We start from the raw sequence: 13,476 nt of genomic DNA, 5'->3' as shown, positions 1-13,476 counted from the left end.
CTGCAGGGCCTCATAGCCTCTCCTAATACTGTTTAGGCCCAGCCACCCAACCTCAGCTTTGGGATTCAACCCAACTGTAATGACTGCAACAGTGAAACTCTATGAATATAGTACAGTTGTGTACCTACCATAAATGTAGATGTTCGAGTGTATTCACTGTTGCAGCCCAGATTGCCCACCATTCCCCTTTCTTTGCTGGGACTTATCTGTACTTCTCTATTCTATACAAGAAAACAACCGGAGGCTCTACTGAATCCACAACACAGAACCAAAATCAGATAGTGGAGAGACCGCAACCACAATAGTTTTATTAACGTCAATAAAAGCTGATGCAACGTTTTCATCAGTATAATTTCCCGACGATTTCGGATATAAAATTCATTACACAAAGAAGGTATTTATAGTATTGCAGTCCAGGTTGCCCACTATTCCCCTTTCTTTGCTGGGACTTATCTGTACTTCTCTATTCTGTACAACCTATGTGGTCTATTTGCTTATAGATGAAGGATATGTTTACTTAGTGCATGCATTTTTATTGGCATAATTGTAGCTTACCCTTTTGGGGGCACCTGACATCTGGGACAAGAAAAACTGAAGAAAATGGCGTCGGCTGCATCTTTTATACCCCTGGCTCACTAATGTCAGGGAAGAGGTGACAGCTACCGACGCCGGACCTAGACTTTGGAATTCAGGCCGACTGCGGGTAGCCTGCCAGCAGGATAACCCAACTATATTGACTGCAACAGTGAATACACTCGAACATCTACATTTATGGTAGGTACACAACTGTACTTTTTTTGTCTTATGCCTATTGAGTTCCAGGATAGAGTTCAGCTCCTGTCTTCCTGAATGGGTAACTCAAGTAGTGGAGAATGAATGTAGTAGTGATGATAATACCCTGCTGTTCTGCTTTACATTATAGACTAACATTGTGCTTTTTTGTTGGTGAAGCTGACAAGCTGTGAAAGGGAGAAAAAATATTAAGGTCAGCTTTTTGTATTTAGTAATTATTGTGACAGTATTGTGTATGGGAGAAAAAAACAGTTGAGAGATTTGACTTTTTTTCCCTGTTTGAATCTGTAGACATTGCCGTGTTTAGTGAGGATGTGCCACAAGGAGAGGCTGCTAGAAGAAAGAGTTGAGGGTGCCGAAACATTAGCTTACTTAATAGAGACTGATGTGGAACTGCAGAGAATTGCCAGCATTACGGATCATCTTATTGCAATGCTAGCTGATTACTTTAAATATCCAAGCTCGGTCAGTGCAGTCACAGACATTAAAAGGGTAATGTTCTGATTTTGTGCAAACTGCAAATATCTATTGCTGTGCTTTTCTGAAAAGTATTGCTTTGTGTGTAACACTGTAATATTGTTGTAAATAGAGTTGAAAATGTGTTTTTCTTGTCTTCAATTCCAGCTGTCTCTTTATTAATACATTTTTGTTTTCAGCTGTTTGCAGTAGTCAGTGGATTTCTACGCACTTCCACATACATTCCGAGCTGGTGAACATGATGATCTTCGTGTTTCACTGTTGCAGTCCTAATCAATGGGTTATCCGGCTCCCGGCCCTCGATCAGCCAGAATACTAAAGGTAAGTAAATATGATGTCTGCTGTGGTCGGTTGTAAAGGACGTCAGGACATCCGATACAAAAGGAGGCAGCCGACGTCACTTCCTCAGTCTTCCTTGCTGCGGAGCCCAAAGCAGAAGCATTTTTACACGAGTGCCGGTCGGCAGTATTCCTTTTCGGTTTCCAACTACAAAGTTGAAGTCAACTACAGCTAAATACCCCATTGGGGATCCTCTTTTTTTGCCTTAACGAATGTCAGAAAAAGTCAATAATGATGTTACCTGTGGAAAGCAGATTCCCCATAGAGATTTTCATTCTTATTGTATTATTTGTTTAGGCCTCGACCACGACGGTCCTAGTTGTGATTTTTGTGCTTCCTTTAATCCGCGTACTATTTGTCATCAGGCTAAGCTTTTAGCTAAGCATTTTGGAGTGTGGCCTAAGTTTGTCGGTATGGCGTCTGCTCGTCTTCAGGCTTCAGCTATCCTTAAGAAGTGTAAGGACAAGGACTGCTACAGGCTTCAGAAGGTCAAGTCTTCAGATGATGTTAAGTTGGTCGTCAGTCCTGAGGTAGCCAGTGAGGCGCCTTTGCAGCCCCTGCATTCCGCAGATTTTCAACCGCAGGCCTCGGTTGAGACCATTTCAGAGTCCCTCGGGCCTCAGGCTTCCATTTTGTCTTCTGACCTTCCGCCTGTTGCCTCTTCAGCTGGATCTGGAGCTGCTACGCTGGCTCCGGTGTCCGAGGCCTTTGTTCTTCGTTTGGACAGCAAGCTCATACCGACTTCTGCCACTACGGTGGTTGCCAGGCCTCCCGAGTAACAGGCTCCAGTTTCCTCTCGTTCTTCTCATTTTCAAATGGTTAAAATGGCTGATGACCTTTTGACTCTTATTAGGGGTTCACAGCCTCCTCCTTCAAAAAGAGGTAAGGTTGTCTCCCCTGAGGCTTGGTCTTTTTCCAGTTCTGATACTTCTAGCATTTCTGATGATGAAGAGGAAGTTTCTCAGGTTTTTTCTCCTTTTGAGGATTCGGATGCATAGGAATCTATTCCTTCTGCTTCTCCTCCAAAGGATTTCTCTTTTGGTGATGCTTTGAATACTCTCAAGGAGCATTTTAAATGGGAAAGTCACGATTATTCCCAATCTAAGAAAAGGATCAGGGAGTTTTTGGATTTGCCTTAGCATAAGCCTCTGGCTATTCCTCCAGTGTTGGAAGTGGTTGATGATGTTTTTCTGGAAAATTCCTTGACTCCAAATTCAGTTCCTCTTGCTCTCAGGAAACCTGACAGGTACTATAGTCTCTGATTCTCATTTGTTTCTTTTTAGGAATCCGCTAGCTGACCCAGAGGTTATTTCTCAAGGGCCTAAAGGAGTTAAGGCCACTGTTACCCAGAACCCTGTTCTTTCCGACAGGGAATCTAGGAACCTAAATAGGTGGGGTAAAAAAGTTTATACCTCTGCCACTCTTGCTATTAGGTCTACTAATTGACTTTTTCATATGCTTAAGTATCAGCAGCACACCTTGGAGGCTATTAAGTCAAAGACTGCAAATGTGCCTCTTTTGGCAGAGAGTAAGGATATGCAGGGTTTGCTGAATTCTGCTAGTTTTTTCAGTAAGCATTCTTTACATTGTGATTTTGACATTCTAGAAGCCTCCTGCAGGGCTGCAGCTACTGTATCTGTTCTCAGAAGGCATGCTTGGCTCAGGGAGCAGCCCCTTCCAGAGCCTGTCAAGTCTAAGCTTTTGGATGTACCTTTACATAAGGACAGTCTTTTTTGGCAGCAAAGCAGAGGAAGTGCTCAAAAAGATGGAGGATAAGGCCAAGTCTATGCAAACAGACTCTTTCTTTTTCTTTTCAACCTCCTTGTTTCAGCAAGAATTACCCTTGTAAGAGTTGGATGTTTCCTGATACCAGCAGACAGAACCGCTCTAGGACTAGAGGTTACAAATCTTCTAGGGGGCAGGGGGCTACCCCTCAAAGGTCTTAGCGTTGGCATGCTTCCACTTCCAATGCGAGCAGTTATAAGCCTACATCTCAATCCAAACATTCTCAATGACTCTGTTCAACTTCTGTCTGTTCCTGCTTACCCGGAGAATCCTTTAGAAGGAAGGTTGGGTTTTTTTGCAAATGTTTGGGCCACCATCACAGACGACAAATGGGTACTCAGAACTGTATCCCTAGGTCACAGGTTTTCTTTCCACACCTTTCCATTACCCAAAAGATTTCTGGACACTCCACCAAACCAAAGGGCAGAAGTAGAAAAGCAAATTTATCTGTTACATCTGGGGGCAATAGAATCAGTTCCTGCTCAGCAGATAGGCCAGGGCTTCTATTTCAGACTTTATGTAGTTCCAAAAAAGAGACGGCACCTGGTGTCCTGTCCTTGATCTATCCATTCTGAACTCTTTCTTGGTAATTCCAAAGTTCAAAATGCTCACTCTGCATCAGTTGCTACCAGTGTTAGACAAGGACTCCTGGCTAGTAACTTTGGATCTCAAAGAAGCTTATCTGCACATCCCTGTCAGGGAAAGTTGCAGGCAATACCTTCATTTTAGAGTGGCCAAGCAACTTTATCAATTCTCTGCGCTGCCGTTTGGCTTATCTACTGCTCCAACAGTTTTCATGAAGTGTCTAGCTCCAGTCATTGCTTGTTGCAGGAAGAAGAAAATTCAGATCTATCCATACTTGGACGACTGTCTATTTCAAGCATATTCTCAAGAACAGCTGTTAAAGGATCAGGAATTTGTAAAGACTCTTCTCTCTTCTCTGGGTTACACTCTCAATGTGGAAAAATCAAAAATGGTGCCATCCAAGGAGATAACATTGCTGGGAGTGAGTCTGAACAGCCATCCAGATGATATATCTCACCCAGGAGAAGCAGGCAACTCTTTCAGTTTACTTCAAGGATTTGGCAAGCCTGTCCCAGCTCTTTGCAAGGAAATATCTGCAAGCTCTGGGATACATGGCCTCTTGCATTCTCATGATTCAGTATGCAAGACTGCATATGAGGAAATTGCAGTGGTATTTCAAGAACCTTTGGTGTCAACACACACAGGACCTGGATATGATAATTTCTCTGCTTCCATGTCTGCAGACAGAGTTTCTATGGTGGGCAACAGTCTGTCTACAAAACAAGGGCATGCATTTTTGCCCACCTCCTGCCATTCAAGTTCTTACCACGGGCACATAGGACTACACCTCGGGAGCTCACCTGGATGGCAGATGCATACAGGGACGTTGGAACACCCAGCAGATGCACCTGCACATAAAACTAAAGGATTTGATGGCAGTTCAGCAAGCCTTACTAGCTTTCAAGCATCTTCTTTCTCCAGGAACTCTGCTTGTCAGTGCAGACAACACCACAGTCATGTGGTACATCAACAAACTGGGAGGGACTCATTCTTACCCCCTGTGCAGACAGAGCATGATTCTCTGGTTAATAGCAGCATCCTTGGGCCTGCATCTCCTAGCTCAATTTCTTCCAGGGAGACTCAGTGTTTTGGCAGACCAGTTGAGCAGACAGACCCTGGATCCTCCCGAGTGGCAACTGAACAGAGCACTCTTTTACAGCATCATTCAGCATTGGGGCACTCCTCAGGTGGATCTTTTCTCCTCCCCAGACAACCACCTTCTACCACTTTTTTGTACCGGACAGCATCACAGCAAGGCCTGGAGACTGGATGCTCTGTCCTTCCCTTGGGCGCTTCTGTCAGTTTATGCCTTCCCTCCTCTTCCTCTTCTTCCCAGAGTATTATTGAAGATAGGGGATGAAAGACGAAGGACTATTCTCATAGCTCCAGACTGGCCCAGACAGCATTGATATCCACTGCTTTGCAGTCTCTCCCAATTTTCTCCTTGGCGTCTTCCTCTGAAACCAGATCTTTTGGTTCAGGAGGGGGGAAACATTCTACATCATCATCTTCAGTCTCTCCATTTGGCAGCATGGCTCATTGTATGAATCAATCCATTTCTTCTTCCCTTTTCCAGCAGGTGGTTAATGTACTTCAGGAGGCCTAGCACTAGAAGTTGTACGCTGGCAAATGGGCTAGATTCTCTCATTGAATGCAGGCTAGAGGGGAATCTTCTTCTCAGCCTACTCTTCCTCTGATCCTGGAATACCTGGCTGATTAGCTTCAGGGTGGTTTTTCATTTTCTTCTGTCAAGATCCATGCTTCAGCCATTTCTGCTCGTTGTTCTTTTGAGCAACCCATTTTCTCTCATCCCCTGATGAAAATGTTTCTCAGAGGTGCTTGCAACTTAAAACCTTCCAGAAGGGCACCTACGCCAGCCTGGGATCTTAATTTTGTTCTAGAGAAACTCACTCTTTCTCCTTTTGAGCCAGCTGCCACTGCAAATTTAAAGTTTCTCTCTTGGAAGACTGCCTTCCTTTTGGCTGTAACTTCAGCAAGGAGTGTTTCGGAGCTGCAAGCTTTGATGGCTGAAAGCCTTTTCTTATTTTCAATGCAGAGCGTGTCTCTGAAAACCAATCCCTCTTTTATCCCTAAGGTGGTTTCTAGCCTGACTCTTAATTAGTCCATACACTTTCCTACTTTCTTTCGTAATCCTCAAAATAGAGATGAAAGGATCCTGCATTCTCTTGATGTGCACAGACAGCGCTCAGGTTTTACCTGGGCAGAACTAAAGACCTTCGGCAACCAGTACAGTTATTGGTCAGTTTTGACCCTGGAGCTCAGCTATCTCTAAGCAAGCCATTTCTAAGTGGATTGCACATTGTATTACTTTGTTATTCCTTTCATGGCAGGGTTCCTCCTCAAGGGGTTAGGTCCCACTCCACAAGAGCAGCTTCCACTTCTGCAGCCTTTTTAAGGGGTGTCCCTACTAAAGACATTTTAGAGGCTGCCACATGTTCTTCTGTTCACACCTTCACAAAGCACTATAATTTGCCTTTGTTTTCTAGAGCCAGGGCAGGGTTTGCCACTGCTGTTCTGCAGGTCATTCTCTCCAATCCTTGATTCTGTTGGTGCCTCCTCCCTTTTCTCTGGGCTTAGGTAATCAACCCATTGGTCAGGACTGCAACAGTGAAACACGAACAATAGTACAGTTGTGTACACTTACCATAAATGTAGATGTTCGAGTATATTCACTGTTGCAGTCCTGGTTTCCCTCCGTCCTTCCCCCTTTTTGGTCCTTTCTTGTTCTTCTTTCCTAAGGTACAGGCTGAATCTGGTTTTATTTGCCAAAGTTTCTTTTGGCTTAAGCCTTGTTTTCTGGGGACTCCTGACTTTTATGGCAAGAAAGACTGAGGAAGTGAAATCGGCTGCCTCCTTTTGTATCGGCCATCCTGACACGTCCTTTACAACTGATGACAGCCATTGTCATATTTACTTACCTTTGGTATTCTGTCCGATCGAGGGCTACCAGAAGCCGGATAGCCCATTGGTTAGGACTGCAACAGTGAATACACTCTAACATCTACATTTATTACACGTGTACACAAATGTACTTTTCCCTCACCATATACTTGTGGATGCCCCCCATCCCCTCCTCAGTATATGTTTAATGCAGTCTGCCAGAATGTTGGTGAGCTGGGTCTGGTAAGCAGGGCAGCCAATTAATTGGCAAGTGAGAAGCAGGCAGTTCTGCAACATCATATGTACTGCAGAAGAGGAAGGGGGCATGGATTGAGCATTAACAAAAAGTGCTTACCATGTAGTGTTTTGACCTTTGAAACCCATCAACCCAACTGTTTCTTACTTAAGAGTGCTATTGGGCAGTTCTGGGTGTTAGGTGGGTTTCGTGAGGTTAGTGAGACAGGAAAGTGATTTTTTTTTTATATACTGATTATTAGTGAGATTTGCATGTCTTTATGTTCACTAGAGTACTTAAAATCCAGTGGTAACTTCTGAAGTGCTTTTTAGCATTATTTTCATTCTGTTTACATTAGTTACTCCATTAACCTACACATAGTCGAGAAAAGTTGAGAAAGTCATGTTTGTTTCCCTTTGCAGATGTAGGTTTCTGTTAATCATTGGCCATTACAGTACCATCTTTAAAGTACATTTTGTAATGTTTAGACTTAAAAGCCATTTTACTGGCATTTAGTATTCCAGTGCCAGCATGCTTTGCAGTAGAAATATTGCCATTTTGATTTGCAGTTTAACATGTGCCTTGCTGTGAAAATATTTTGATTCTTTACTTCCTAAATGTAATAGTCTTAGTACTGTGCCTTTGTTATGTAGGAGCATGTTCAGCTTTACTTTGTTTAACCATTTTGTGTTTTCCATTATAACAATTTCATAATGCATTTCACAATGCAATAGAAAACACAGCTTCCACTGCAAAGAATTGTAATCACTTTGTAAAATAGCAGTAAACAATTAAAAGTAGCAAATCTCTTTTAAAATATTGCCTTAAAAGTATAAAGAACCAGCTTGTAAAATAATGCATTTTACCTTGAAAATGTAATTGTGTTATCTTGATAAACCTCAGGCAAAGGCACCAGCACTTTTATCACCACTGATATGTCAGACTGTATTGTCATTTTGTAGAAGGGTGATTTTTCAACATTTGAGATCTAGTCCATTGGTAAAGATTACTCAAGGTTCATATGAAGACTCTGTCTAGTTCACACAATGGACAACTTGGTGTCACAGAAGAATACTAGGAGATGTTCTTTGTGATTTACTGTTGGAGTACTGACTCTTCATATTCCAGCCCAAATATCAGATCTTTCACCCCCCGTCCTGGTCCTGGTCCAGGAGATTCCCTCCTTTACCATCATCATGGCATCTGTGGTGTTAAGGGATGTTGGTGATTGCCATCATCTGATCTTTCTTGGTGCAGTTCAGTGACCATTTCAAGTACTTTGGTTGCATTGCCAGTCTGTTAAGTTGGCCTGAAATAGGAGTCTCTATTTATCCTTTGTTGACCAGGTTAGTCCCACTGATCTAGTTACCTCTTCTCATTGGATGTCCAAGTTGGTGTTTGTACTATTAGGGGAATTTGTCCAGGGCATTGGGGAACTTCCCCTGCTCTTTTTGATGGTTGCCATGAGATCTTTTACATACACTTGAGCTACCACCAACTCAAGTAGATGAGGCCTTGTTTTTAACATCTAATCTGAAAGATGACAGGCTTGAGTGCAGAACCCCTTAATGCTACACTGCACTGTCAGTTATTGATCTGCCTGGTTTGGGAATAGAACTCTCATCCTTCTGCACCAAAGGCATGTGTGCTACCAGCTGTGCCACTGACACTGCCAGACTTAACAGATCAGTACCCTGTTGAAGAATTTTCTTATCTTTGTCTTGTTGTATTTTTGCATATCTTGATTTGTAGATGTCAGAGACTAAAATTAGCAAGTGAATTGAATATAGGAAACCAATACCTAATGTGGACTTCCACAGCTTGTATATTTCTTGCCTAGGTCTGGAGAATCCATCCATCCATCCACCCACCCACCCACAACCCCTTTTTCCCATTTTTGCACATGGGGTTGGGGTGTCACTTCAACACTGACAATCATCTAGTGCCAAGGTTTTACACTGGTAGCCCTCCCACTATAGTTCATCCACACCAGATACTTGCCTGCACACTCACACCTATGGTCAATTTAGAGTGTTCAGTACACCTACTGCATGTCTTTGGAATGTGGGAGAAAACGGGAGTACTTGAAGGAAACCCACATGAACTCAACCAAAGCCCCTAAGGCAAAACAGCATGCCCAACACACTAGTCATAGATGATTCGATAGTGAAGCACTTCACTGATGTCCCACTCACTAGGTTGAATAAGGAGAAAGTAACAGTTAGCTGCCTGTCAGGTGCCAGAGTCAGCCACATAACCCACGCACTCAGGTCACTCAACAACAAGTGCAAATATGACTCTATCATTGTACATGTGGGTGTGAATGACCTGAGACATAACTCCCTGGACTGAAAAGAGACACGGAGGAGCTCTTGGATTATGTAGCTCAGTCGTGTATGACCCTAGGCCTGAGCAGCCTCCTACCATCACCCAGAATGATACCACAGTACAAGCAGAAAATTATGGATTTCGACAACTGGCTAAGTTTCTGGTGTCATTCTAAGGGGATCCAGTATTTGCGTGGGATGACATGATTGACCGACCTCAATGTTTTGCCAGAGATGGCCTGCATCTGTCACCCCTGGGCTTCCAGATACTGGCCAAGGCTCTTGCCACCCCTATAGTGCCTTTTTTAAGCGGTGTTCCAAAGACCAAATTACCACCATAACAGCTACAAACAAATGCAATCTGAGGGGCATGCTACTCAACGCTAGAAGTCTAAATCTCAAAATGCACTCACTCGAAGCACTCCTTAAAATGGAGAACATCAACATTTGTGCTGTAACAGAGATCTGGTTCAAGGCAACAGATAGCACCCCTGCACTACCAGGCTATAACTCATTCCACACCTTTTGGCCCCAGAACTTGGACCGAAGCTCCAAAGGTGGTGGTGCTTCCATATTTATGAAGGATCCGAACACCTCCAGACTGGTATCCCAGCATAACGCATCAGAGATGCTTCAGGTGCAGCTAACATTGGGTATGACACCGATTCAGGTCATAGCCTGCTATAGGTCCCCAACCGTGTCCCAAGACTCATACTCCAAATTCCTAAGCTCCCTGAAGAATTATCAGGGTCCAACCTAACACTCATACTGGGCTACTTCAACTACCCCTCCATTAACTGGGAAAACTACTCGTGTACCAGTTCACTTGCCCAACGTTTCTTGGAATTCATTAATTCCAATGCCCTAGACCAGCTCGTTCTTACCCCACTAGAGGTAGCAACATCCTTGACCTGGTCATTACTAACATGGGCGATCGTTGCTCTATGCTAATAGTCAACTCTTCCCTGGTTAGATCCAACCACAAACTAATCACCTTGGAAATCAACCCCCCCCCCCCCCCCAAAAGGTAACCACCATTAAAAACTTCCCCAAAGCTAACTTTGGGCTCCTAAAAACAGAGGTGGCTAACTTCACAACACCCATGCAGTTGGAGAACAGCTGCATGACCGCTGAATCATACACTAATGCTCTGTACGGACATGTTCACAAATGCATGGATCTCACCATACCCAATAGAACCAAGACGCTCTCTTCCAAAAAAAGGAAGCCAGTCTGGTGGTCCCCTGCCGTAAACAAACTCTACAACAGAAGGAAACTGATGCTGAATAAGGTGAAGTCCCAAGACTGGAAAAACACATTTATCAGCTTCAACAAAAAGTTGAGATCCCTCATCAAATCCTCTAAAACTAGCTATGAAAACAGAATTGCAGTAGATAGTAAAGACAACTACAAGGCCTTCTATAGTTATGTAAGGAATCTCCACAGCAGTACCCATATTTGCTTGGAGCTATTGCACAGTGGCACTACCTATACCAAGCCAACAGATATTGCCAATATACTGGCCGACAGATTCAGTGCCAACTTTACCCCTCTCTCCTCCACCAGAGGACCAATCACAATACCAGTAGATTGCCAGGCACCCAGTATTACTGCTGCTCAGGTTAAAACAGCACTGTCCAAGGCCAAGAATACAGCTTTTGTGGGACCTGACCAATATCCCTGGCTTTGTTCTACATGAACTACAGAGTGAACTGGCATCTCACCTATGTGCCCTGTTAAATCACAGCCTCACCTCAGGCTTTGTCCCTACCGAATGGAGCACTGCTACAGTCATCTCTTTCCACAAAGGAGGAGTGACTACAGACCCTGGGAACTATCGCCCCATTAGCCTGATGAGTCTGATATAATAAACAAGGATATAGGGAATCTCCAGACTCTGGAGCTGACAGTTTGGTTTTGTGAAGAGTAGATCATGCTTGCTCAACCTGGTTGGCTACTTTGAGTCAGTCACCAGAGCTGTGGATGAAGGCAAGTTGGTTCATACAACCTACCTCGATCTGGCCAAGGTCTTTGATACCATTCCCCACTCAGGAATCATAGAAAAACTCACTAAAACTAGGCATCAACCCCTGTATCACTAGGTGGGTTGCAAACTGGCTCACAGATAGAACCCACAGCATGAAACTAGCTGATTCCAAGTCAGACCGCCGACCAGTCACAAGTGGAGTCCCACAGGGTTCAGTCCTGGGTCCTCTCCTGTTTAGTATCTACTTCTCTGAAGTCCAGGCCAACACAAATGGACTCTGACTGACAAAGTGTGCAGACTTTTGCAAGTTGGGTGCCATAATTAATTCCCCAAGTGATGTTGACATCCTACAGAAAGGCCTCACTGAGACCAGCGACTGGTGTTAGAACCATGGCCTTAAGCTCAGTGCCAAAAAATGTCGTCATCCCCTTTGGGAAAAACCCGGTTCCCATGAATTACCACATCGATGCTAGTCCATTAAACACAGAAGGCGATATAAGAGATCTGGGAACACAGGTTGACAGCAACCTCTCTTGACCACCACATTGCCTCTGTGGTCAGAAAGTCCTTCTATGTGGCACATCTCATTACTAAGGGTTTTGCATCCAGGAAGAAAGAGGTCATTGTCTCCCTCTACTCTTCCCTCATTAGGCCAGTCATCGAGTACAATGCCTCATTTGGCATGTACCTCACTAGACACCTGCAACAACTGGAGAAGGCTGCAAAAGTACCTCACAAAGAGGATCCTAGGCCTTAAACCCTTGTCCTATATGGACAGACTCAAAGAACTCCAACTATTCTCTGTCTCATATTACCTACTTGGAGGCGATCACTGCTTGACTTACAAAGTCATGTCTAACCCAGCTCTATTAGAAATCCTACATCTAAAGAAATCCCAATCCCTCAGCACTACACGCTCCAGAGACCTCAACCTCATCCTTATTACCACAATCAACAGAACAAGCTGGAGGGACAGGTTCATAACCCAGAGGCTGCCCATGCTATGGAATAGACTTCCCATATATGCCTCACTAGCCCTCTTGAAGAGAAATCTTGATGAGTGGATGGGAAATAGAAAATTCACCTCGGGGATCACTCCAGTGACTGTACTCGACAGAGGTAGTGGGAACTAAGGTCGGGTGGCACAATGCCATGGTAATCCTATGGGCTAGGCTTGCAAAGGCTCCAGGGCCATTAGCCTAGTACACACCTATGAACCTATGAAAAAAGGGAGGACATGCAAACTCTGCACAGAAGGCACCCCAGCTGAGAATTGAATCAGGGAACAACTTCTTGTGAGGCGACAACTCTGTCCACTGCGCCATTGAATAATGTGCCCAAGTATTTCTCTTGTACCTTTTTCAACTAGTAGACCATTAATGCTGGCCAGTATTCATTGAAAATTATATTTCCCAAAAACAAACTGTCAGTTCTATGTTCTCCATCGTATCGGCTGGTTCTTCCTGTGATTACAACAGAAAGAAACTGATAATACCCCCCACACGCACTAGAGGATATAGGTGTCTTTGAGGTCCCTTTGTAGCTCTCATATCTGGCACCTTGTTCAGTTGAGGCCACTGGCATGACCCTTCATTTGAAGCTGTCACATCTTTGGCCCCCAACATGTCCTCACAAACAAACAGTTTTTGGTTGGTTTTTCACTGGCCTCCAGTGTCACTGCTTATTTTGTCAGCAGCAGCAGTTCTATAACCATCAGGACAATATCCCCATGCTATTTGTGCAGAAAGAAGTCAGAGGAGACATTATTAGGGTCTCTGACATCTGCCCATGCTCTGAGGCATAAAAGGGCAGAGTGCATACTCAAGCATAGGCCAAGGACACTTAAATGCTTGTCAGTCTCTTAGTTCCAGCTAGAGGTGACTGGACAGCAGCCCTCTACCTTTACTGAATTCACCACTCAGGATCTCCAAGTTGGCCCATGATTTCGTGGAAATTCATGAACTCTTGGCCATCTTGTGTAGGAACCATCAATATCAGTGGTGTCCTCTGCCAAAAGAACAGGATCCACCTGGGGAGACTAAACAAGA

At 44.1% G+C, this 13,476-nt stretch overlaps 1 protein-coding gene across 1 annotated transcript in view; it reads left to right on the top strand.

Moving 5' to 3' along the window:
* The first annotated feature begins 1,087 nt into the window (after window positions 1-1,087).
* LOC122792989 (armadillo repeat-containing protein 8) overlaps window positions 1,088-13,476 on the top strand; it is a 1,754,692-nt gene continuing 1,742,303 nt past the window's right edge. Inside the window, exon 1 of the mRNA XM_044060608.1 lies at window positions 1,088-1,257. Coding sequence (XP_043916543.1) covers window positions 1,105-1,257 — 153 coding nt within the window. The 5' untranslated portion in view covers window positions 1,088-1,104. The remainder of the gene's footprint in view (window positions 1,258-13,476) is intronic.

Source organism: Protopterus annectens, chromosome 2.part0, assembly GCF_019279795.1.
Source record: "Protopterus annectens isolate FY-2018-M chromosome 2.part0, PAN1.0, whole genome shotgun sequence".
Taxonomy (NCBI): domain Eukaryota; kingdom Metazoa; phylum Chordata; order Ceratodontiformes; family Protopteridae; genus Protopterus; species Protopterus annectens.
The sequence above is the reverse complement of the archived record's forward strand: the minus strand, read 5'-3'. Positions and strand labels throughout refer to the sequence as shown.